The sequence below is a fragment of the Penaeus chinensis genome, chromosome 5 (genome assembly GCF_019202785.1).
Source record: "Penaeus chinensis breed Huanghai No. 1 chromosome 5, ASM1920278v2, whole genome shotgun sequence".
Classification (NCBI taxonomy): Eukaryota; Metazoa; Arthropoda; class Malacostraca; order Decapoda; family Penaeidae; genus Penaeus; species Penaeus chinensis.
Genome location: NC_061823.1, coordinates 37,527,337 through 37,553,525, shown reverse-complemented (window position 1 = coordinate 37,553,525; position 26,189 = coordinate 37,527,337). Strand labels below are relative to the sequence as shown.

General features: G+C 34.6%; 2 protein-coding genes across 4 annotated transcripts; one reads left to right on the top strand and one right to left on the bottom strand.

Annotated features, from left to right (window-relative positions):
- Positions 1 to 20,762, bottom strand: LOC125025774 (solute carrier family 35 member F5-like). 3 transcript variants are annotated; one of them, XM_047613993.1, is made up of 13 exons: positions 20,653 to 20,762; positions 15,592 to 15,784; positions 12,574 to 12,679; positions 12,184 to 12,333; positions 11,444 to 11,497; positions 9,739 to 9,879; positions 8,890 to 9,000; positions 8,023 to 8,175; positions 7,193 to 7,375; positions 5,321 to 5,477; positions 4,901 to 5,060; positions 4,236 to 4,481; positions 1 to 4,077 (listed from the first exon to the last, which is right to left on the bottom strand). In XM_047613993.1, the coding sequence occupies exons 3-13, from the start codon at positions 12,658 to 12,660 to the stop codon at positions 3,897 to 3,899; spliced, it is 1,623 nt and encodes a 540-aa protein (XP_047469949.1). In that variant the 5' UTR covers positions 12,661 to 12,679; positions 15,592 to 15,784; positions 20,653 to 20,762; the 3' UTR covers positions 1 to 3,896. The 3 variants fall into 3 exon arrangements, with proteins under 3 accessions (XP_047469949.1, XP_047469950.1, XP_047469951.1); XM_047613994.1 differs by having other exon boundaries at positions 15,592 to 15,686; positions 20,653 to 20,761; XM_047613995.1 differs by lacking the exon at positions 9,739 to 9,879.
- A 308-nt stretch (positions 20,763 to 21,070) lies between these two features.
- On the top strand, positions 21,071 to 25,802 carry LOC125025775 (mediator of RNA polymerase II transcription subunit 27-like). The gene is made up of 7 exons (XM_047613996.1): positions 21,071 to 21,297; positions 22,031 to 22,175; positions 22,307 to 22,437; positions 23,259 to 23,352; positions 24,009 to 24,116; positions 25,119 to 25,238; positions 25,516 to 25,802. The coding sequence occupies exons 1-7, from the start codon at positions 21,077 to 21,079 to the stop codon at positions 25,648 to 25,650; spliced, it is 954 nt and encodes a 317-aa protein (XP_047469952.1). The 5' UTR covers positions 21,071 to 21,076; the 3' UTR covers positions 25,651 to 25,802.
- Positions 25,803 to 26,189: the final 387 nt, after the last annotated feature.

Genomic DNA, 26,189 nt, shown 5'->3' with positions numbered 1-26,189 from the left:
GAAAGTGAAAGAGTGAATGAATGAATGAGAGGAGTGAGAGTGACAGTGTGAGTGCAAATGTGGGTGTAAGTATGAGTGTGAATGTACAAATGAGTATGGGAGCATGAGTGTGTATGAATGAGCTTGTGCCTGCGCATGTGTGTTCATGTCTGTGCTTGTGTATGTGTGTTGATGTTTGTGCATGCGCAAGTGTGTGTACAAGCACATGTGCAATGATATTATAGCAAATATACCACTTGATTTCTAAATAGATCTCAGAGCTGACACACACACAAATGCAAGCACACAAGTATCCACCTTTCCCTCTTCTGTTGTATAATATTGCACAACATAATCAAAATAACTAGGAACAACATTGTCATGGATTTGGACTAAAATAGTTTACTGATAAGGCAACCATTTTACCTTACCTTTTTAAATTTTAAAGTCTATGAAAAGAATCGACTTATATACAGCTATAATATAAAGGTCGCAATTTTTTCCTTCTTCTATTTTAACAACTGTGGAAACATAAACAAAATTACAAAGGAAGAGAAAGTGAGGTAGGTTCAACTATATGAACGGTATGAAAAGTGATGCTATTTGATGTCACTTGTTCCATTTGACAAAAAGTGTATTTTTTTCTCTCATTTCAATGAACCTAAGTTCATGACACTGATATAAATTTCAGTCAGCAGAAGATACTTCATGTGTGAGCCATATACAATAAAATAGTAACAGAAGACAAGGGAAACAACAAAGAACTTTCTTTCCAGTCAAAACTAAAATGCATCTTGCAAGATGTAGGAAAGCTATACATTCTTTTGATTAAAAAAAAATATGAATGAATTTGTCATATCTGCATACGCTGAGAATATTTTTGCAGACAAATTTTTTTTCACATTTGCCATTCAATATAGTAGAGAATCTTAGCTCTTTGCATCTGAATTTCCCAACTGTAGCAATATTTATGACTGATTTCATGAAAAGGCAATTAATAGCTCTGTTATTTCAACTGCCCTTTTAGGCTTACAATAGATATTTACGTAAAGTTAATAAAAACAATAAAAATTTTAATGGTTATAGGACAGTAACTAGCATATCAATCCCCCAACTATCCAGCAACATTAAGTATCAAATCATAAAAATTTTACCACTGAACTTTGCGATTTGAACACAAGAAATTAAAACTTTGCCTGTCTTTGTAAAATGGTGTGTTCTTGCTCTATTTTTAAGGGGGAAAAAATATAAAAAAAAAAAAAAGGAATAACATTCTATATGTCAGATGTTATCTATATTAACTGCACATAGAATATTTTGTGAATTTTGGTCTCTGGTAATGAGTGGCCTTTCTTATTAAGAATAAATCAATCAATGTGCACCAAAACTTCCCAAGGTGCAACTACATTAAAGTCATTCTTCCCTGCAAGTAAACTGTAATAACATTTTTCTCTGTTATGAATGTGGGGAGAGAGCTGCCAACATTATTTACCTGGTTTATACTGGTCCCAATCCTCTGCACAATCCTATGTGAGATGGATATTGGACCATAAGTTTTCTTTCAGGCTTACTGAATTAATTCACATGTGATTGCATCCAAATAGTGCTTAAATGAATATTTAACTTTTTCTGACTTATGGGGGAAAAGAACTAATATCACTTCCATTTTCTTAAGCATTAAAACAGCTTATCTAGCTTACATCATCTCATCTTATCAATTAAGTAAAAAGTAGAGCTGTATGTGAAGTGAGCTATTTATACAAGCTGCATCTTCATGCTTTTGTGCAGATAAAGTTCAGAAACAATCCTGAAATCACTTACTTTGCAAACCCTATATGATCAGCCAATTACTTATTTAGTTGTCCTCTAATACCATCACAAAAGGTAAGTAATTACTTTCACTATTTTTTGAATACTTAAATTAAGTGAAAGCATTCAAATTGTATTATGTCTTAATCATTGATCTGTAATTAAACACATAATATGATGGAAGTACGACTCATAATCATTCTGATAACTACTACAACATGGTTCATTTGTCAAAAATTATGACATTTTTTCATAAATGACATTCTAAGATGCATCTCCAATATGAATGAAGACATAAGTAAATTTCAGGCAAGGTTTTACATTTATATTCTAGGCCTAAGTGCAACTTACCTACAAATCGCATCAGAAAATAATATATCAACAATGCGGTAATCCTTCCCTCTCATGTCCCTGTAACCGTAAGTATTCTTGTTTTACAATTTAAAAGCGTATATGAAAGAATATAAAAAAAAGAAAAACATTTACCATATCTTGTGGTATATAAGAGACACTGAAACAAGGCCAGGGATGAGAATGTATATTAATAAAAAAGTGTGAAAACTGACCATATTTAAAACACTGGAAATATATTTACTTCATTGATAACAGAAGTGGAAATAGATAATATAAAAACTGATACCAATATAGTTGAATTCAATGACTGAAAAATTTGGAAATCCATTTATGTGGAAAATTCTATCCCTGTAACAAATCTAACGTGAAATATAATAAAATAAACTTGCAGAAGATTTACTGTCAAGTTATTTGTTCAGTACAGATCACTTCAATGAACTGAGCACTAACCTGAAACGGACAGACAGTCTTAGCTTCAGCCAGGGATAGGCTACATTATGTTAACAAGTACATTGTCACCATAAGATATCACTGTAAACTAAAAGGGGGTAGCTGCCAGGTATATACAGAAGGGAGACAAGTGTTTCTCTGTTTGCTGTGAAGTAAATGACTGCTGGTAATTTAAGGAATTTCAATTGATATTTACTGACTATTTTAAGATCTACACATTTTGGTTAAATTCAAATTACTGTCATATAAAAAATATCTACTTAAAAATTATCTGGATAATTAACAAGTGCACATCTTATTTACCACAACATATAGTACTATAAAATCATGTCTTTTGAATGCATGTAATTATTTCACCTATTCTGAGGGCAAAATACTTACTTTCTGTAAGTGAGTTCCAATGTGTGTCTGAATGCAAGAGAATGTGAGTGTGAATATAAAAGCAATTGTGAGCATAAATGTTAGTGTTAGTGCAAGTTTTTTTTTTTTTTTTTTTGATAAGTTTATTGAGATAATCACTCACATATCAAAAGGATGAAGTCACTCAAGTGAGTGCATGTGAATGTATGAGTGTGAGAGTATGTGTGAGTGACTGTGAGTGAGTGTGAGTGTGAGTGTGAGTGTGAGTGTGAGTGTGAGTGTGAGTGTGAGTGTGAGTGTGAGTGTGAGTGTGAGTGTGAATGTGAGTGCAAGTCCGAGTATGAGTGTATGTGAGAGTGAGAATGTAAAAGTGATTGTACGAGTATACGTGTACATGATATGTAAGATAGCAAAATCATATATTCCATTTCACTTAAAAAATCAAAGCTGATAATTAGGAACATCTAAAAAAATCAGTAATTTTCTGCTAACTTCTTTCAAAATTTCACTTTGTCTCATTCTCATATCTCCTTACCAGACATCCAAATTTCCAAACTCGACACATCTCACATTTCTGTTATTACAACCTCTCTCTTTCCATCCAAAATTACCACAATCATATTAGGAACTTCTTTCATAACATGTTCCTACCAAAGCAAATTTTTCTCTTCATTTTCTTTTTATCTTCCCCTTCACCCTCCTCTTTCCATCAACAGCTATGAAAGCAGTCAAAGTAAAGAAAGATAATCTTATACTACCAGAGATCGAAATGGTATTCCCTAAAGTAAAAAACTTGTACCTTATATTCTGTAAATGTAAGCATTACCATTCCCATTTCAACATAGTGCAAGAAAAATCATAAAAGACTGTGTTCCAGTTCTCTCTTGAGGGAGAGAAGAAAAGAACGGAATTCTTACAGATCATTAGTTCTTTGATCCATAGTATTATATAATGTTGTTAATCATTGTTGGCATAGAGTTGGAAGCCGAGGCGCTGTCATTGATAACAATGGCATTGTTGATACCTGTGGTGTCCAGTTCTTCCTCATCCTCCTCTTCTGCTTCATCCACACCAGTTTCATTCACTATCAAGCTTTCTCTTTCCAAGCCTTCTGTGTCCACCAAACTGAAAAAGAGAAAAAACATGAACAGAGTACTGTACAGCATATCAGATCCTATAATTCAAAAGAGAATGTTGGTATGAGCTGGCATCAAAATTCTCTTTTCGAGAATACTTTTATTACAAAAAATTTGAATAACTGTGGAATACTCGGACAGACATACCTATACATATGATTATTTCTAGAACATCTTCTGTTTATTTTTGTTATGCAATCCATGAGTGGATCCCAGTTTTCATAGTGTGTAAGCAGTGTGACTATGATGAATGACAGCATCATGGGGATTGCGCCAATGTAAAAGATGAGTGAATATTCAACATCTTTTATAAAGATGTCAACGACCATGGTGAGGGGAATAGTGAGACTCAGCGACAGTGTGGCCATCAAAGAAGAGGTCAGGAAACATCCCCTGTAATATGAAATATCATTAGGAAACATGCAAAGCAAAACACACTCCCATGTTGTTATAATTATAGAAAAGTCAACAATGAATGAAACAGGTTTACTTTCTGCTGCAAAGTGTCATCTAGTCTTTCAAACAAATCTATTTTGCTGATGGTGTTTTTTTTCTGTCAATTGAAAAATTTACATATATCTTCTCATTTTCACACTTGATCATCCTTTCCATAGCCACAAATCTGTGAGAACAAACATAGACTGATTTGATCTGTAATTATAGCATTCACCTTATTCACTCTAACCTTTAAAAGTAAAATCTCCATTATCACTGCCACAGTAATTTTGAGAGAACACACATTCACCTATACAGTTTGGAATGACCTCATTTCAATTTTCAATCTGAACACCCTAGAGTGAAGGCCGACTTACCATAGCCACAATACTTCTGAGAGCACAGTCCCAATTAATCCATTAACAGACATGTAGAGAAGCTGCTCCTTGTTTGGTAACTGGAATGTTTCCCATCCTAAGACATCTAACAGAGGAAATCCCGGCCACAGAATTATGGTATTGAACAAGCCGACAAATCCTGAAATATGATTATTTACTGGTAAGATCACAAAATACAGGAAATTTTTTATTTTTTCTCTGCAGTTATTATCTATGGCCACTGGTAAAAAACATGCACATGTGACAGCTTTGTTCAACAATCTATCTAGCATAAACATTAAGCACTCAGACTCAAAGTAAGATTTCCTAAAATGATGATGTTTCACTTGGAAAAAGATAAACACATTACATAAGAAAAGAATAAAAAATAACAAAATAAATAAATAAACCACAACACACCAAAAAACATTGTAAAATCCATCCGGTCTTCAGTAGGAACCTTGCGTCTCAGGAAGACCATGTAACAGGCATACAGCACAGCTCCGACCAAGGACCACACCACACCCACAGGCACAGTGGCTCCTTCAAGACTGATGTCCTCCAAACTCACCAAGACCTAAAAAGGAAGGTCATGTTCAAGTTCATTCTAAAATAGTTATAATGTATAAAAAAATAATATCAACAATTTACATACAACCTCTAAACTTGCAAACATCTTGAAGATGACAGCATCATGTGAAGATTATTTTCATTTATCTAACCAGAAAACAGTATTGCTACAATCTCATTATTACACTATAACATATTCTACCTAACCCTTAAAAGTACTGCCTCATTATCACAGATGTTCTTCCTTCTATAGTTCAAACTCAGCATTATAAATGCCACAGCTTTCAATAGCTTGCTAGCATCTTACTTTTACTGAAGGTATCAACAATTCTGAATCTGGTAAAAATCTCGTAAGATTTTATGGCTGTATTTCAGTGCTAAAACAACTGTTAATCCCTATGGACCATAATATCTTTGTTCCCTATCTGCAAAAAATTCTGAATTTTCACATCAAACTCAGGTAAATTTTAGTTACTCACACCTCAAGTGCTCACTTTTATACACCAGAAAATGTATACTCCATAGTCACATATCAAATACATAGTATCAATAGGACACAATGCTAAAGAAGTCAACTCTTGCATATGAATGAAAATGTTAACATAACACATACTAAGCAACAAAATCCTATCTTTGTCATGAAAAACAATGAAGTATGTATTTAGATGTATTTAAAAGCCATCTACAGTCCAAACACTGTTACCAGTGAATAATTGTTTGGAAGAGTGCTATGGGAATGAGAATGAATTAACGAGTGCTAGATATACAAACAATATATCAGTAATATATGAAATAGCATAAAGGCACTATATCATTAGACCCTGCATACGTTTATTGTTAAGTTATTATTGACCAAACTTGTTTGAAGCACAATTATACATGGTCCAAAAACATCCATACCATAATGGATCAGCAAATGAGACCTTGGGAAGCTAAATAAGACTGGGTTTGAATGGAACTGAACCTGTATTTAGGTGATGAAGACAGTGATACATTTTCCTCCAATGGCATGCAAGTTTGTATGATGCAACAACAATTATACTTTTTTTCCAGGATATTAACGGTATCCATTTATAATTTTTTTTCTCTCACAAACTACAGTTCACCCATCTAAAGCTGACAATAAGTTTGTTCATCATGTGGTAAGTCACCTTATATCCTGTTTTATTGGTTTTACACAGTTACCCTATGAAAACAATTCACACATAGTGAACAGTATGAAAGTGGCAATAAATTTTACAATACCATTTGCATTGGTACTGAGTGTAGGAAGGAAAAACAAGAGGAAACTTTTGGTTTCCTAATGGGAAGCAGTTCAGTAAAGAAGGGGCTGAGCTGCCAAATTCAAAGATAACTATGTGTTATGGGTCTTTTAGCTCATGTCAAGCGAGAAGGCATATTTTTCTGATGATCTTTTGTATGGCCAACTAGGAGCTGTTTATTTCACAACCCCCTTGTCCAAGACCATAATGCAAGGCCTCCTTGTTTTCCTACAATGGCTCAGCATGGTCCTCAATATAAACAGTTTTACAACACTTAATATTAATGATTGAATACAGTATACACTGATCGACTGTAATTATAATGACTGCCCTTGGAATGTAAACAGCACATCAAAATCTTTTTACAAATTTAAAAATATGAAAGTAAAGATAAGATTTCTGTCAACAAAACAAAATAAAAAATAAACAATAAAAGTACAGTAAGCCAAATGGAACTCACCACTCCAGCAACCATCAGTAAGACTGAAAATAGCTTGGAGAGTGTGAATCTGTCTACTGATGATGAGGGGAAGATGGCAGCCAAGATGAGGGTGAAGAGGCCAGAGGTAGAAGAGATGACGTTGACCACACCAGCCTCTGTGTCACTCAGCGCTATCTGGTAGCCATAGTTCCCAAGAAACCACTGAAACAAACGAGTTGAAACACTTAATAGCAAGAATAAAAATATAATGATGAACTGAGACAGTCATTCACATAAATACAATACACTAGCAGTAAAGCTTAATTTCACAACCTAATGTCTTTTAAATTAATGAACTCCAAAATATGTATATACATAAAACAATAACTTAAATTATTGATTTTCTCTATTTACTCCTATATGTAGGGAATTTCTTTAAAAAAATTATACAAATTATAAGAATAAATTTTTTTTTGAAGTATATAAAATCATCACAGTAAAAGTGTATTTAAGAGGTTGGTACTGACTAGCCAAAATATGAACCGTATTCATATTAAATTCATATTCATATGAAAGAGAACGAATACCTTCACAATACAAGATATGTATTTGATTGGCTTTGATTATATCTTCGTCAGAAATACATGCATATTTCTGATGAAAATATAATCGAAACCGGTCAGATACATCTCTTATTCGTTCTCTTTCATACCTTTTCTACATTAGCCTAAACATATTGAAAAACATCATTGCATTTCAAACTAATTACTACAAAACTATCAATCCTCAAATAATTTAATCTTCACTGGCAAATTACAAACGAAATGTAAAATGGTGAGATAAAGCTGAAAAATTAACAAGACACTTACCAGCAAACAGAATATGCACGATATTTTCATTACTTCTTTAATGGATAATTTATTAGCTGCTTGCAAAGCGAGCTGTTCAGCACGAAGCGAGGCAGAGAAGGAAAGCCGAGACATCATAGCTTCGACTGCCTCAGACTCCGACATTTGCCGTACCTGAAAGAACATTTTAAAAAATCATTTGTATACCAAGAACACGTAAGGGAAACAGGGATAGAGTGAGAGAGTGAGAGAGGGGGAGTGAGAGAGTGAGAGAGGGGGAGAGAGAGTGAGAGTGAGAGTGAGAGGGAGAGTGAGAGTGAGAGTGAGAGTGAGAGTGAGAGTGAGAGTGAGAGTGAGAGTGAGAGTGAGAGTGAGAGTGAGAGTGAGAGTGAGAGTGAGAGTGAGAGTGAGAGTGAGAGTGAGAGGGAGGGAGGGATATATATATACACACAATATATATACATATATGTATATATATATATAATACATATATATGTATATATACACAATATACATTTATATATATATATATATATATATATATATATGTATATATATACATATACATATACATATATAGATATAGATATATGTGTTATATATACTTTATACATATTTTATATATATATATATATATATATATATATATATATATATATATATATATTAAATAAATATCATAAATATACATTATATGTATATATTATATATTACAAACATATATATCACAGAACATATATTACTGGTTTAAAGAAATTTTACACAGAAACCAAAAAATAAAACAATCAACTTACATTAACACTAAGGAATTACTAATTATCCTCTGACTTAAATCACACAATTCTAATTCTTATATTCCCTCAACCAAGAATGCACACTCGTCCTTACTTCTGTGAGTTTGCTGAAGCGGACGGACTTTACTGAAGAATCATCTGAATCTCCATCGGAGCTCTTCTCTTGCTGATCTTGCAGCTTGAGTGGGACATATTTGGGTTCACTCTGCAATAAACAGGATTACTTCACTAATCATCTTTTTCCAGTATGATTCTGATGCCAGTTTCTGCTGCTGATTCTTTCTAAGAAAACAGGAAGCCAATTTTATATAAAGATTTAGAAGCCTACTGCATATGGAAGTTTAGTAGCCTATTTCATATAAAAGGCATGGCAAATAAATGTGGTACAATACCTGATTCTCATAAAACCATTTCACCCAATGCATTTTCCTTAGTCTCCACTACATTACTTCAATTCCAGTTACTATAGCAGGATAGATATAATGTGAGCAGTATGAACCAAATAACTTATCAAACTTCAACCATATTAAAGACTGTTATATGTAATAGAAAGAGATATATTAGATATATTAAAAAAAAAAAAAAAAAAACAACGAAGTGATATTCTTAAAATACAAAACAGAAACCAGATCATTGGAAATACAATGCATGGCTGAAGCAGAATATGCTCCTAGGACTGAAAGCAAGTCTGTGTCCACATGTTTGACACCCCTCCTGATTTGTAGTTGAAAAATATCTCCAAAATTCAATAATCATTTTGCTATACCATAGAACAAACATCTTTCTTTAGCTTAAGATCAGGTCTGCAATATTACAAAGCACGCACATCAACTCTACAGAAAAAAAAAAAAAAAAAAAAAAAAAAAACACTCCTTCAAAGTGCCTTTTTCATTCCCATTCCCTTTATTTCTCCATTTACAATTGGTGAATCTGACACAATTACTTTTGGTGGATCAACAGGCAAATAGCGCCAAAGAACCAAGTGCGTCAGCTGTGCGTTTAGGTCGTCATCCCTTGCTACACTGGATGCCAGCTGGTCAACAGTGAAGATGGGAGCTGCTGTGGAGAAGGCCCTCTCTCTCCCCTGGAAGAACCTCACATTAAAACCTGGTACATCAGATTACATTTTCCATCAATCATACCTCTTGAGAACACTTTCTTCTTCTTTGGGATCAAATAAGATTTGGAATCATGTTATGTTCTGGGAATAACTATAATTGTTTTCACCTTTCATACAGTCAATTAGTTAATGAATGCATAAGCAAAATAGTCTAATTATGCACTGCATAGTATTAGTTCAAATTTCAGACAGGTGGGTGGGGATAGGGGATGAGGGAAGGGGAAGGGGAAGGGGAAGGGGAAGGGGAAGGGGAAGGAGAAGGGGAAGGGGAAGGGGAAGGGGAAGGGGAAGGGGGAGGGGGAGGGGAAGGGGAAGGGGAAGGGGAAGGGGAAGGGGGAGGGGGAGGGGGAGGGGGAGGGGGGGGGAGGGGGGGGAGGGGGAGGGGGAGGGGGAGGGGGAGGGGGAGGGGAACGGGAAGAGGAAGAGGAAGAGGAAGAGGAAGAGGAAGAGGAAGAGGAAGAGGAAGGGGAAGGGGAAGGGGAAATGAAAAAACACTTAGTTACAGAAGGAAAAAGAAGGAAGATTATTTGGCCAAAGTAAGGAACATAAATCAAGAGGGAAAAAAAAGGCAACATAATCAATCATTTATTTTAATATATATATAAATATATATATATATATATATATTTTTACTTTATGAAGAACAAATCATTCTATACATAGAGATATTTAGAAAAGAAGTCACAATGAGCAGATAGATGATTATGTAATAAAGCAGAATAAAGCAAGCAAAGAAAATGAAATCAAAATAAGGGGAAAATGCTGTGTTCATTTTTTTATTTTCTTGTGAAATAACTCTGCCTATAGATGGCTCTGCTAGTGCTTAGCCACAAAAGAGTCAATTAGTAGACCTTGTGACCTTACCTAATTTCACCATTACTTGAATTGGCGAGAAAAACGTATTTTTTACTAATGTTTTGAATATCAGTAGTGTCATTTTTATTATAAACATTATAATTACTATAATGTCTATAGTGTTACTTTAATCAGTAACAGGAAAACAAGATAATGTAAAATATTTTCATAAATCAAGGAAAAGGGTAAATGGGCAAGATAGGCAGTACTTGTAATTGGCTCATTGGTGACTTAGTACAGGTGTAGCAATCTATGTGTAAAATCAATCAATAAAGTAAACTCACAGTGGGCATGGCATGTACATACATGCCAATCCCATCAGCTTTGGGTTAATCACTCATTCATTCATTATTTCATCCACTCGTTAAATCATTCCGAACCACAAGTCATCTCCTCATACTTAACTCAAAGCCCCTAGACTTGCAATCTCATCTACTACTCAAATTCCTTGTTTTTTTTGTTTTTTTATGTACCATTTACCTTTTGACAGGTCTTCAAACGTAACTAAATACTTGTATTCCCACAGGAGGAGAGAGAACAGGACATCCCCCACAGCTCTGCACATCACAAGACCACAACAATTTGCAATAGTTCAGTAGACAGACCAATATGAATGGGATAACAAAAGTTTGCTGGTGTTGACTCCACCTACACACAAGACCCGTAAACTTACCAATCTTCTCTCCTCAGGTGATGCCAGCTCCTCACTGTCAGCAATATCTACTACCTGCAATTGCAAATCCAATAAGCAAAATGCAAGGCAGATATCTAAGAAAAATATCAAATTAACTGTACAATGATATATATATCAAATAAAATTTCATGATATTTTCCCAGCCAGCTTCATCTAGAAAATAAAAATATTTAAGAATAATTATTTCAAAATACGCTTAGAATAACTTAAAAACATTATATGACACGACATATTCTATTACATTTATGGTTATGGTTGCATTAAGTAACTCGAACTCAAAAATCATGAACTCAATAACAACAACCTAAATTCACCAACATGAACATGAATACATTTCAATAATCCATATTCATCCATGTTTTTTTCAAGTATTAAACATGTTATGGCATATAATAATTGGAAGTACAGATAGAATTACCACACAATGCCAGATTAAGGAAAGACTTTACAAAAGTATCCTTATCAGGAAAACTTTACAAAAAATATCCTTGTCGGGAAAACATTTCATATCTCTACTCTCATGTTAACATACAACAATTTGACCAAGCTGAAGATATTGGAAGATTCCCAGAAATATGAATGACTATGAACACACAACCATTTTTTATATAATACATCAAGATCAGACCCATACAACTCTTGATATAAACATATTGATTCATATAACTGACTTATAACTACAAAATAACAAATATGAAAGTCACCTTCCATTCACCTACCTGGTACATGCTTTCATCCTGATTGCTGTGAATGCACTGGTGTCTCCATGGACTCCAGAACACAAAGCCTAGCAAGTAGAGGCTGAACATGCTAGTCTTCAAGTAGGTACTGAAGAATGGTTTGTCAAACCCAGCATCATTGAAGATATACTGAGGATAAGGAAACTTGTGAGAAATTCTGATGCACATATTTGCCAAATAAACATTTACACTGGGTATACAACCCTGAATATAAATTTCACTTCATACAGCCCCATTTAGTAACCTATAATTACATTGAACAAAAAATATAACAGCCAGTATCATCACCAGCTACCTTACTAAATACATCCAGAACTTAAATAATTACATAAATAAATTAATTCATTAACATAAAGAGATATCCATTACCTCTGACAATTCTGAAGATGCCACCCAAATGATGTCCACAAGCAGAAGGACAAAGATGCCCAGGGCCAAACGCTGCCCTCGACCCATGCTGAACCATTACCTGAATCTGCAGAACACGTTTTGGCTTAGTGTTTATATCCATGAACACAAAGTGGAGAGGGGGGTTTGGGGGGGAAGAAAGAAATTTGCTGTACCTAATAGAACATTTTTAAAAATCATTTGTATACCAAGAACACTTAAGGGAAACAGGGAGAGAGGGAGAGAGAGAGAGGGAGAGAGAGAGGGAGAGAGAGAGAGGGGGAGAGAGAGAGAGGGAGAGAGAGAGACAGAGAGAGAGAGACACAGACATAGACAGGGACACAGACACAGACAGAGACAGAGAGACACAGAGACACAGACAGGGACAGGGACACAGACACAGACAGGGACACAGACTCAGACAGGGACACAGACAGACACAGAGACTGAGATAAAGACAGACAGAGAGAGACAGACACAAACACAAACACAAACACACAAACAAACACACAAACACACAAACATACACACACACACACACACACACACACACACACACACACACACACACACACACACACACACACACACACACACACACACACACACACACACACAGAGACAGAGACAGAGACAGAGACAGAGACAGAGACAGAGACAGAGACAGAGACAGAGACAGAGACAGAGACAGAGACAGAGACAGAGACAAAGACAGACATACAAACATACAAACATATGGACATACAGACTTACAGACATGCAGACATATAGATATATAGTCATACAGACATATAGACACGTAGACATAGACATACAGACAGACAGACATAGATAGAGAGACACACAGAGGCAGACAGACACACACAGAGACAGACAGACACACACACACACAGATAGAGACCAACAAACAGACACAGAGAGACACACACACACACGCACACACGCACACACGCACAGAAAGAGAGAGATACAGACACAAAGACAGAGACATGCAGACATACAAACATACGGACATACAGACTTACAGACACACAGACATACAAACATATAGACATATAGTCATACAGACATAGACACGTAGACATAGACATACAGACAGACACACAGAGACAGACAGACATAAATAGATAGAGAGACACACAGAGGCAGACAGACAGACACACACAGAGACACACACACACACAGATAGAGACAGACAGACAAACAGAAACTGATGGAGACCAACAAACAGACACAGAGAGAGACACGCACACACACATGCACATGCACATGCACACGTACACAGTAACAGAGACAGAGACAGACAGAAATAATATCCAACAATACTGTACGCAAAGAGCAAAGGAAACTCCTTCACTCACCCTGTAGAGTCTTCAATACAGAAGTACCAAATAACCATGATCTTTCATTTGAAAAGTCTAGTCTGGTCACTGCAAAGAGTAGGCTTTTGTCTTTTCTTTCACTGACATATTTAAATAGCCTTAAGAGTTTCTTGTTTCAGAGCATTATAAAACAACTTTCTTTTAATGAAAATTGAATAAAAAAGTAAACCCATCACCTCTAACTCCAGCAAAACTGCCTTGTCACTTGTCTGTTATGGCAAAGATAACAAATAAACATGATAAGGTGATAAGTATGGTGTTTAATTTTCTTTTGTGATTAATGAATAGGTGAATTATTATCTATAGGCCTATCCCTCAAATTTGCATTGTCTACAGCAATTACCTGAATTATCTCTAGGCTAGTTTTCACTGTTAATTTAGTTGATGTTTATGGCAACAAACACAAACCTAAGGAAATGATAATCCAATCAAAATATCTGTGATTTCCCACAGATCATAAATGCTGATAAGAAGCTTAAAGATATTTTTTCTTGATGATGAAGAATACAAGTCCAAGGATAAACTCCTATTAGCATATGTTAGGTATTCAGCAGATTATGCACGGATACCTATTTATACAACACTTTCTGCAACACCCGAGATCAAAAAGTCCTATGAAAAACTGTTAAATCAAGAATACTATCTATATTAAAAGCAACAACATATATGGCATTAACAAAAGTCAATACGATACTAATAAAAATAACGCTTTTAACAATAATGACAATAATCTATTCAATGACAAAAGCAATAATAATAATAATGATAAAATCAACAATAGCTAGGTAAGAAAAAAATGTGGTTCTCTAACTTGCCTGACCCGTTTTTGAACCGACCCTAAGAAATGTTTAGTCAATACTTTGTAATTTTGGAAGCAAACCCCATATCAAAAATATTTATAGTGACATGAGTCTCTTTTGTTGTAGGGCTTACACTTAGATGGGATATTTTTGGATTGGCTACATATCCTAGAAATGTGAGATTTGAATATTGGCTAGTATTGCCAAAAGTGAAAATATCAGACCTAACCATGGTATAGAAATCTAAACATTCTCTACCTACTAAGCCTAACAACAACAACCACCATAATAAAGGTTAGTGACAATAATAACAAAAATAACATCATCCTCGCTCTCTATGATGGCCTACAGTAATAATGATAAAAATATAAAATAAAATTTATAATAGAATTAATAATAACAATACTTATGATAACAATAATATCATAATTGTCATGGTGATGATGATATTAATAAAAATGACAATAATTTCAATAACAATAATGATGATACCAATAAAAAAACAAAAAATAAACAGGAAAAATAGTAGCAATTACAATAATAAAAATAAGAATAAGAATTACAAATGTTATCAATAACAATAATGGTAATAATTTAATAATTTATTATTACTGCAATTAGCAATATTAAAAGCAGTAACATGTACAAAAATATTATTATTTCTGATGATATAACTAATAATTACAATAACAATATCAAGAATATGAGAAAAACTGATAAACTGTAAAAGGAAAATAACCAGAGAAAAAACAATTAACTTATCTTAACTCATGAAAACAGAGTAAAATGTAAGAAAACAAAGTGACCAAATTACTTACCATCTGTTTAAAATAAAATCCATGAGAGATGCCAGAAGCAGCTGGGCGCAGGGACAAGTTTCTAAAAACAATTTCTTAGACAAAGTGTCTCATGTCTGGAATGTCAGCAAAAATAATGACCTTTTTTATCTGATCAACTGGTCAAATGTCATTTATCTCTCACTTTAATTTCTCTCTACACTTTTCTTTTTTTCTAAAAATGTTCAGTATTTTTTATTTTCAGTTTGAAATAAAGATTAATCTCATCAAATTCACAATTTCTTTCCACATATTTCAATATCATAACACTTCACTAAAACTAAGCCCTTTGTGGGCTAAAGCACAGAGTAACAACTTAGTGTTCAGGAGTTTAAGCCTTACTGATACTAAGAGTGATTAGGTCCTTAACTTTTCCTTGCCCACAGAGGGACGTTTTGCCCTACTTCAAGGTCACAGTTACTCATCATCCAATGTCTGCCCCTTATCTATTTTGTCTTTAACTTGTCACATCATTCTAATTCAATATTTCTTTCATCATAATCAACCTCCTCCATTATGTGATTTTTTTTTCCAATTCCCTTCTATATCTATCTATCTCTCTTGCATTTTATGTTATTTCTATTAACTTCTATTTCCATTCACCTACCTCTAGTAAACTTCTACTTCTCTATTCAGAAAATGTTCTAAACAGGACCACAAATAGTTATAGGAAAACTACAATAATGGCCATGAAGATATAAATTGATTTCTATAGAAAATAAACATTATGTGACAATATCATCTCATAGCATACAAATCAATGTTTGCATTACTAAGTCTAGGGATGCCCTAGTCTCCACATGTCTCAGTAGGGCAGGGTATGAATTCAAGCTGCCCCATTCCACACAATAACCTTATGTTCTTTCTATAAACTTTATTTCTATATGGCTAACAATTTTCCTTTAACCTACTTATCTACGCTTCTTCAGTCTCCTTTCCATTAACTTTTAGTTACGGTTTCCTTTCTTTTTTGAAATGATCTTATTTTTTGTGAAGTTGCTATTACCATTTTCTTGCTGTTGCTAAGTACTGTTTGTCATATGTTTAGTGGATTTATTATCTCTTTTTACCTGTTGTTTTCTAGCTGTTTGTATCATGACTTATTACTGTTATTATAGTTGTTATTACTGTTATCTCTGGTAGCTTCTCTTTATTTCTAATGATAATCTCATTATTATCATAACTGATCAGTTCCACATGCAAGGATTAGACTGTGCCCTCTATCAAATGATTATTTTGGGGCAGGTAGTGGATGCCCCAGACTAGCAGAGCCGCATGCAGTGCCAATGTCCCGCTGAACTGGACTGAGCCTAATTCAGAATGACAAGACACACACATGCTCCTCTTGGGTTCTCAAGAAACTCAAGTTCTGCCATGCATTGCCAATCTACATTTCTCAAAACAACAGGGGACTCAGCATGCCAGCATGATAATAAGTGAACACTGATCATAAATATGAATTTGAAGGAGTAACTAAAAACAATACAAGCTGAATAATAATAATTCCAGATTAGTGATATTAATGAGGTTGAGGATAATACTATTGATGGTATAGGTAAAGTTCTGACTAGCCGTCTTTAAACCGGAAAAAAATATATGCATGTGATAGAGCAAATAAATCTAAGAAACTTATCTTCTATGAACTTCCGTCGCAAATCAGAAATAACGAAGTTATTGGACACGCAAGTGTCACAGAGCCCCAAATGAAAAACTATCTCAATATTTTAAAAATCGCCATCCGATATCCTTTCCTACTTTTTGTAAACAAAACAATGATACCGTTTTATTTTGGTTCATTTATTGTAATACTTTCATTTCGTAACTACAAAAATTCCCCATAAACTTACATGAAGGTGATTTTCTTTCTACATTAAAATGTCTGACAATACACGAGTAATACCATCATAAAATCGAGTATTTACAGTAATTATGACATTTCTTACTCTGCGCAAATCGATGTGTATGGTCCATATTACGGGCAAGAGGGAACTGAAGAATTGCGCGCGATTTTCAAAATCAACAATGTTACCGCATGAACAGCGCACGAAACCTTTTGAAACTTTTATTCAATACCACATCCGCGTGACATTTGTCACGAAAGCCAAAAGCATTACAGGAAATGCTATAAACCAATCACAAGGCAAGGAAAGCAAATATACCAAATCTTTGCTCAAAATGGATCTCAGGTGCGTAGGTTGTGACCCGCATTACTATAGAGTTATATCTGATTATTTTGAAGAAAAAAAATGATAACGCTGTAGAGTTCCTGAGAGCACACGGTGTTTTGCCAAGAGCGGTAAGTTGCCCGCATTGCGATTTACCTTGCAAATATCGTGAAGATCGACATATATGGTATTGTGGCAGATAGAAAAAATAGCAAAGACAAAACGGCGTAAAAGTTGCGTTTTATCGACCAGCGATTACAAAGGCACGTTTCTAAGCCAACTAGCGTAGATTGGAGGAGTTTTTGTTCTGAAGTAACCGAATATTGGTTACAAAATCAAAATTCAATAGGAGGTGCCGGTGTAATACTTGAGATAGACGAGACGCTGCTCGTGCGCCGTAAGTATAAGAGGGGCAGACAGTTGAGCCAGGTCCCGGGCGAAGCTAGAACTTCGCAAATCATAAAGAAGAGCCAGGTGTGGGTCTTTGGGGGTATTGAGCGTGTGAGTAAAAGGAAATTAATTGTGCCATTGGTTGACACTGACCGCAGTGCAGACACGCTCATACCCCTTATTAAGAAATATATAAAACCAGACAGTGTGATATACGGTGATGGATGGGCTGCCTACCGTAACCTACAACACCATGGTTACATGGTGTTGAAAAAGAATTGATTAATTCATGTTTTTCACAAGCGGCAGAATTATACACGCCGCAAGGCGGGAAAGAAAGAATTCTTCCGTCACCTTCCCCCCCCCCCCCCACACACAGTTCCTCTGGATGGTAGTTCTTCAGAGAGCGATTAAAATCGGGTAAGAGCTCACACTTACCTGATTGCTTGTATGCATATGGTAAAATAAAACCTAATACAAAGCAAATACCTTTTTTCGCGCACGTAAAGACATATTTCTTCTGAAATACCGATAATAAATTATTAATGTGTGAAACAGTAAGACAAGGACACCATGTATAACGACCAATTACTGACAACTTGGCGATTACAGACTGAGAAATTCTAGCCAATGAAAACTTCAGGCAATGACGTCACAGTTTTCTGACCAATCAAAAACAGTTTTTTCGGAAAGCCCTGCCCTCGCCCATGGAAAACCTTTAGTGTGTATCTGTCCGGTGGTCAAGGAAGTGTACGTGTGAAAAAAAAATATAGTAGCCGGCAGAAATGTTTACAAATTGCGAAATACACGTATAACTGGAAATATTGCTACGCCGAGGACGTGTTATTGTAAAACTTAATAACGGAGACGGGACGATATAAGGTTAGTAAAATTTAAGTAACGTTTAACGAGAACCGGCGAAATCTACATAGTTATTGCACGAAGTACATTTCAAGTAATAAGCCAATTAATGTAATAAAAATGCATACTTTTAATAGGATAATAATACATGCATTATTAATACAAATTATTTCCGATTTGGCTATTGCAACCGACCGCAGTGGGTGTCGTGGCCGCGCGCGACGAAATCAGGCTAAAGCTTTCATAATTCCGCGGGACGAGCAATAAGGCTTGGCTGCGCGGCCTGAAGCCTCGCCACGGCCTCCGAAGTATTTTCGGCTCAGGCAAAGGTCAATAAGTTCCATCTTACATTTTAAGACAAGTATAAGTATTGAACGGTTACCATATTTGACGACAATCATCACTAAAGTTTGCAAGGTGTGTTACAAAAATGTGTAAGTTTTTTGTTTGAGAATAAAATTCACGGAGACTGCGTGTGCCGTTGCGGCACGGTCTCCGTGCGCGACACGTAACTGTCAGTAGCGCTTTTTTTTGTTTCTTTGCTTTGTATTTATTATCGCAGTCAATCAAAATACCGTTGTTATTTGAGGAACTATTAATGAAGCTTGTGTATGAATTTGAAACGGTCATCTGGAAACTTTCGAAACGCATTTTCATATTGAAAAGTTGATTGTGCCCAAACATGGTTTGATTCATTTGTATTGTCCGTCAATCAGGCAAAAAATAATCCTGGATTTAACCGCCGAATTGTATACCGTAATTGCATAGGTGAAACATGGCCACTGTCCCCGTAGAGTTTCAACAAACCCGATTTTAAGTTAATTTAGTGTTTTTCTTGTTTTTCTGTGTGTAAATCATGCTAATTACCCCCCCTTAATACAGTGCGAAGCCGAATCTTACACATTTGATCAACTTTGCCGTCAGGGAATACAAGTTCCGCTACTCATCAACGAGTCAAATGCGACGGAAAGCAACAGCATAACAGCGTTAAACTACGAGGGGAGATTACACTCCAAAAAAAGTGGTTTCGAAAGTCGGAGGCTGGATGAAACTTAACATTTACCCTATTGATAATGATGACGATGATAATGCTAATGAATGACAATAATAACAATAAAATAATAAAAGTAAAAATGATGATGATAATAATGATTATGCTAATAAAAAAGGTAAAAATAAAGATGATGCTTGTTACAGTAACAGCAACATCAACAGTAATTTCAATGACAACATTAGTAACAAGACTGACACTATAATAAAAGCCAACTCGAAAAAACGCACCACCAAAGAACTGAAAATAAGCCAAACGACTCGCCGATCACTCTCACTCGGCCAACTTTCGGGCACAATATGGTAGAGCAAATTCAACAATTTCCAACACACGGTACCAACAGCTCGCTTTGCCACAGAAAACTCGTCTTCGAAGCGCCTTCAAGTGTCGTTTAGGAAGGGAAACCTCTCCTCGCAAAGGCGTTTCAAAAGTCCCCCACAAACACACCCTTGTGACCTGGCATCAACTGGTCCAGGAAAAAACGACAATATTTTCCAACTTCCTCTCTCTGTTTCGACTCATCAATCACTTCACCGCTTTTCCAGCGTATTCGGGTTTCGTTCTCCAGGCCTTTACCTGTGCCATTTTCCTTCGAACAGAGGGAAGGGAAGGAAACTGAAATCAGCGACACGAAGCAGGTGTTTACGGAGGCACTGCGTCCTGGAGCTGTCACTGGCGCATTTCTTAAGGAAAATCTTATTTGTCTTTTATTATTTATATCTTATTTTCGCCTCCTTTCATGCTTGTTGTTATGTTGATTGTAGGATTTATTAATTGCCATGGTTGTATTTTTGTATTTTCACTGTATTTTTGTATTATGCATGATCATTATTATTCAAAATGTCTCATCTTCTTGGCTTCCTTGATTGTTACAGAGGTTTCTTATAGTTATATTTTGTGCTTTCCGGATTTTTTGTCAAGAACTGTAAAATAGAAATATCAACAAATCACAATCAGGATAAAAAGGAAATAAATTCCGACTCGAGAAAGTCGTTGAGAAATGCGCTGTAAACAAGCCATGGCGGCGCCGGTCGAGACTCCCAGCGTCGAGGTCCTGCAGGTGACCCTCAATAAAGTGCGGAGTCTGCGCTCGAGTGTGACCAATTTCTTCAGGGTCTTGGCCGAGGGACCCAAGGAGGAGAATGAGGACGAGGATAAGGTGGAGAGCTCCATGGGGGAGAACTGCATCAAGACTCTGGCTGAGATCAAGAATCAGCTGAGGTTTGTTTGGAGTTTCGTTTTGCTCAGTGGAGAATTTTGAATATATCGGGCATTTGTAATGGATACGATGGGTGAATATGCAGGATATAGATCCAGGTTTTGGTGTTCCTGTAGCCAAATCTTACTCTAGCAAAGGCTTTGTCGAGGAAATAAATTGATATTGATAGATCGCCCGTGTATTTATCCTGGTCATTTGTACAATCGGAATCGCCTGAGAGATGAATATCTGGTGCATTTTGCTAGAAAAAAAATCTACCAACACAAAGTGGCTTGCCTTTTGAAAGATGACAACCAGTCAAAACCATCTGTACATGAACAAGACAGAGATAAAGTTTTATTTCGTTTAATGTGTTTCGTGTTTTGTGGCAAGGGCTTAGAGGAACAGTGCAAAATTTGCTGTAGTCTGCATCAATACAGTGCTTCTTGAAAATTCATTGTCAAATATGTAACAGTCCAAGTTCAGTCATGCAGAAAAATCTTCTGTTATACCCCTCCCCCCCATACTTATATTTACACTAAATGTCAACCGAAAATAGTAGAGTCTTGACAAAGGTTGGTGCACCTTGAAATGCTTAGAGACAGCACAAAATTGTCATTAGTACTTGCTCTGAGAGGAAAAAGTGAAGTGAAAATTGATTTGTCAAAATTCATATTTGAATATTATATTAGCTACCTTACTTCATATACATTAGAAAACTTTAGCTAATGTTGCTAAGTAACTTGCATCTTACAGGGATCTGGAAACTCAAGTAGTAGCTCTAAACACACCCTCAAACCCAGTGAGTCTTGGCAACACTGGACTCCTGTCACTTGACCCATCGCCAGATAAGCTTCCTCTCTACTATCAGCTCTTAGATTGTTATACATGGACAGAGAAGGTAAGACATATCATTTGAGTAAATATGTTTATCAGTTTTTGGAAATGCTGTCAAGCTTATAAATTATGGTGATAAAAGATTGAAATTTGTATGACCCTTTTAACAATTTCTTTAACCGAAACTTATTACAGGTCCACACATACTCCACCATGATCCACTCACTCCTTGGTTCAAATAATCTCAAGAGAACTCATATTGCCCTGTCACTATCTGCCAAGAGAAGACAGTTTAAAGTGCAGTACAATCATAATGTATCCCAACAGTAAGTCTATTTTTCCACAGTTATATATGTAACTTTTTGTTAGTAAAAATAAACTGCTATTATCATACTGTATATAGTATAAATCATAAGAATTTTTAGAGTATGCACAATTGTATTGACTTGGATAATTTGTCCATCAAGCTTGGGACCAGAGGTAACCCGATCTTCTGGATTTTCAAGTTTTCTGGTCCATGGCACAATTGAGTATTTGAAAATAGAATAAACAATGGAGTATAAAGAACAAAACTTTATTCAGAACATACAAATTATTAAACTATTTTCAGGTCTTTACAAATTCACTTTATTTATTATTATTATTATTGTTTTGTTATTGTTGTTATTATTATTAACATTTTATTATTATTATTATTATTTATTATTACTATTATCATAGAATGAAATTGTAGCACAAAGAAATGTAAAGAACAGAACTTTCTTTGTTTTCCATTAGCAAGTTCCTTTTCTCCAGACCTTTTAGACATTGTATTAAATTAAGATTATGGACACTGAAAATATTAATCATAGATGTAGAGAGGGGCAAGTACATATGCCAAGTGTCACATCAAAACCAACATTTGATGTACACAGAAATTAAAAGAAGCAATCAAGTAGAGAGGTATTATGAGGCCTGCCAGATCCAAAATCTGCATTTAAAGAAGGCCACTTTCCTGATCACACTGATTCAAGAGGCTGGATAAATGGTCCTGTATATTACTCAGACTTACTTTTCTTAATAGTCTACTTTATACTTCATAATTGTTTGCACTTTGTGTGTTCTCATAAGAATTTTGTTTCAAATGCATATCCACTTTCACTTTCAGACAAGTAGACACTGTGATTCAGAGCATCAATCTTATGTTCCAGGACATGACGTTAAATGTGTCTAGGCCTTTTGGCAATAATGCAGTTATACAGGTATGTCTTTGTGTTTTATTTTTTATTGTGTGTGTGTGTCTGTCTGTCTGTGTGTCTGTGTGTCTCTTTATCAGACTATGAGTGTGTTTGCACACATGCATATGCATCTGTCCACACATGTAAAATGAGTAAAATATTCTTTATTTAGTAAATAACAAAATTAAATATGTCTGTAAAACAATATGTGCATTCTATCAAATTATCAGTATAGTTAAAAATTACTTGCATTGAGGAGACCGTATATAATGTTATTATAACAGAAAACTCCTTAAGTTCAACAGAAAATTATATTATTTCAAACAAGACAAGTTTCCCCATGGTAATGCTTTCACCTCATATGATATCTATTACAATATGCACTTCTTTCTCATGGTAAAAAAAAATAACTTTGCATTATTTTCCAAGTCTAAAATTATGTGTCTTTATCAGTAGCAGTTTAATATTTTTATTATCAAATGTCTTGTTCATTTATCATTAGAAAGTTTGTCAAAAGCTATGTCATTTTTAGAGACACATTACACTGTGATGTATTTCCACATTATATTTTTTCAGTAAAGAAGATATTAAAAAGCTCTCATTATTTCCTATGATTGGAAATTTATCCATCTTCACATCAGCACTGAAAATAATCATTATGGTATATACTCTATTTTCAGGTTACCTTAGGCAGAGTATTAAGAGCTGTTGTAACATTCAAAGGACTCTTGATAGAGTGGGTTGTCGTGAGAGCATATAACGAGCCTCTTCTGGACGAGGATGGCAAGGTGATTATTATATTTAATCAATTGGTTCTAGATACATGCAGTGTCTACTACAGTTTTGCTTTGTTGATTTTATTTGCACATAAATGGCTGGACAAGTGAGTTACTAGGATGACCCATCTGCCTGTATCTCCAGTTCCTTAAGTTTTCAGGAGAAATGTTTTCAGTCCTAATATTGTTATTACCATTATAAACATTATGATTATTGTTATTATAATTATCTTTATCATTATTATTGTCAACATTGTTGTTATTCTACTGTAATGAACAATAATGATAGAAATAAAAATAGGTCCTTGGTGCTAGAGCCATCTGTGTATAAACAGAATTGATAAACTAGAACTGCAGTGGACAGAGCATGTGTACATATCCTCCCATCATTAATAGTTTTAGTAATTTAAGGAATTAATTTTTTGCAATTTAAGGGATTTTTTTCTCCAGTTTCCAATTTCCAGTTTCCTTTATAATATTTTTCAGCCTTATATCAAAAGACTTCCCAGTTATAATTTGACTTTGCGTATATGATTTTCTTGCATCTTTTCAAGTTCATTAAATCTGTATAATAGATGGTTTCAACTTTATCAGTACTTGTTGTGTATGATCATCTTTTACATGATTATAGCTCAGTTTTCTGATATTCATCAGAAAATCAGGAATCAAGTTGCATATTTTTCAGAATTACAGTTTAAATAACAACAGAAATGACCTCACAATACAGTTGCCAAATGACAACAGCCTTTTGTAGTGTCAGGTTGCAGGCTTTATTTTATAACCCATATCAGTTATGAGGATTCAGATTTCCTTCCTTTAATGCCTTTTAAAGTTTCTGCATTTAAATCTGGAAATGATTATCCTCATGACCAGTTATAAAAAAGAGAGATAGAAAAATATTTCCCTAAATGCAATTCAAGAAAATACACTAAATAAATTTAGTAATGATAATAAAACAATGGAAATTCTTTCATTTCTTTTTTTACATAAAATAGTCATTATTTCTTTCCTCAGGTTGACCTCTACACTCCTTCACAATATAAGGTGTTCCAAAAAGTCACAGATAATGCCAATGCCGCCATGCTCAATTTCTGCTCTCCTGGCTTCTCAGACCTGTCGGTTCGGTCATTTTTTGTAAGTTGACTAAGTGTGTCTTGGGTTCATTATTGGCAGTATTTGTCATGCAGGATAAAAAAACACATCTGTTTTTGGCCAAGTCTGATAAGGAGAGATTACATTGGTGAAAAGCATGACACTTCTTGAGGTGTTAAATTGAAGAATTGAAAAAAAAAAAAAAAATAGAATTAAAAATCAGTAGAAAAAGTATAAGGAAATGCTAGATAATTTTTTTTACATCTAAATAATTACCACATCCAATAATACTAACTAGAATCAATTACCTTCATTTCAGACCTGGTTGCACAGCTTTGCATCCTTGTTCACAGATGTCTGCAAGAGATGCAGCAACCACCTGCACAACCACATGCCTCCTACCTGGCGTGAATTCCGCACCCTCGACCCATTCCATGAGGAATGCAAACCCTAGTGTCGTTCTGTAATGATTGCCTAATTACCAAGAATGTCGATTTTTTTTTTTTTTCTTTTTTTTTTCTCTCTCTCTCTCTCTCCTTCCGCCTTTGATTTTTATTCTGCCTTTCAAAATCTTGTTGTATATTTTATTAAAATACTTTAAAATACGACTTTTTTTTCTTCTTCTTTTTGCATAAAATTGTAATAGTATCTAGAGAGATATGTTCTACCCTCACTACTGGTTGTTTAATATATATATATATATGTATTTATTTTATATATATATATATATATATATGTATTTATTTTATATATATATATATATATATATATTATATTTATATATTATATTTATATATTATATATATATTTATATATTATATATATATTTATATATATATATTATATTTATATATTATATATATATATACAAAAATATATACATGGCATATATATATAAATATGTATACATATAACTACATATATATAAATATATATATACACGTATATGTAACACACACACACACGCATGTGTGGGTGCGTGCGTGTGCACGT

Coding starts and splice junctions, on each gene's coding strand:
- LOC125025775 (XM_047613996.1), top strand. CDS start 21,077: ATGCGCTGTAAACAAGCCATGGCGGCGCCGGTCGAGACTCCCAGCGTC. Junction 22,438..23,258: donor AATCATAATGTATCCCAACA/GTAAGTCTATTT, acceptor TTTCACTTTCAG/ACAAGTAGACACTGTGATTC. Junction 25,239..25,515: donor TGTCGGTTCGGTCATTTTTT/GTAAGTTGACTA, acceptor CCTTCATTTCAG/ACCTGGTTGCACAGCTTTGC.
- LOC125025774 (XM_047613993.1), bottom strand. CDS start 12,660: ATGGGTCGAGGGCAGCGTTTGGCCCTGGGCATCTTTGTCCTTCTGCTT. Junction 12,334..12,573: donor CATCTTCAGAATTGTCAGAG/GTAATGGATATC, acceptor CCTTATCCTCAG/TATATCTTCAATGATGCTGG. Junction 11,498..12,183: donor AGGATGAAAGCATGTACCAG/GTAGGTGAATGG, acceptor TTGCAATTGCAG/GTAGTAGATATTGCTGACAG.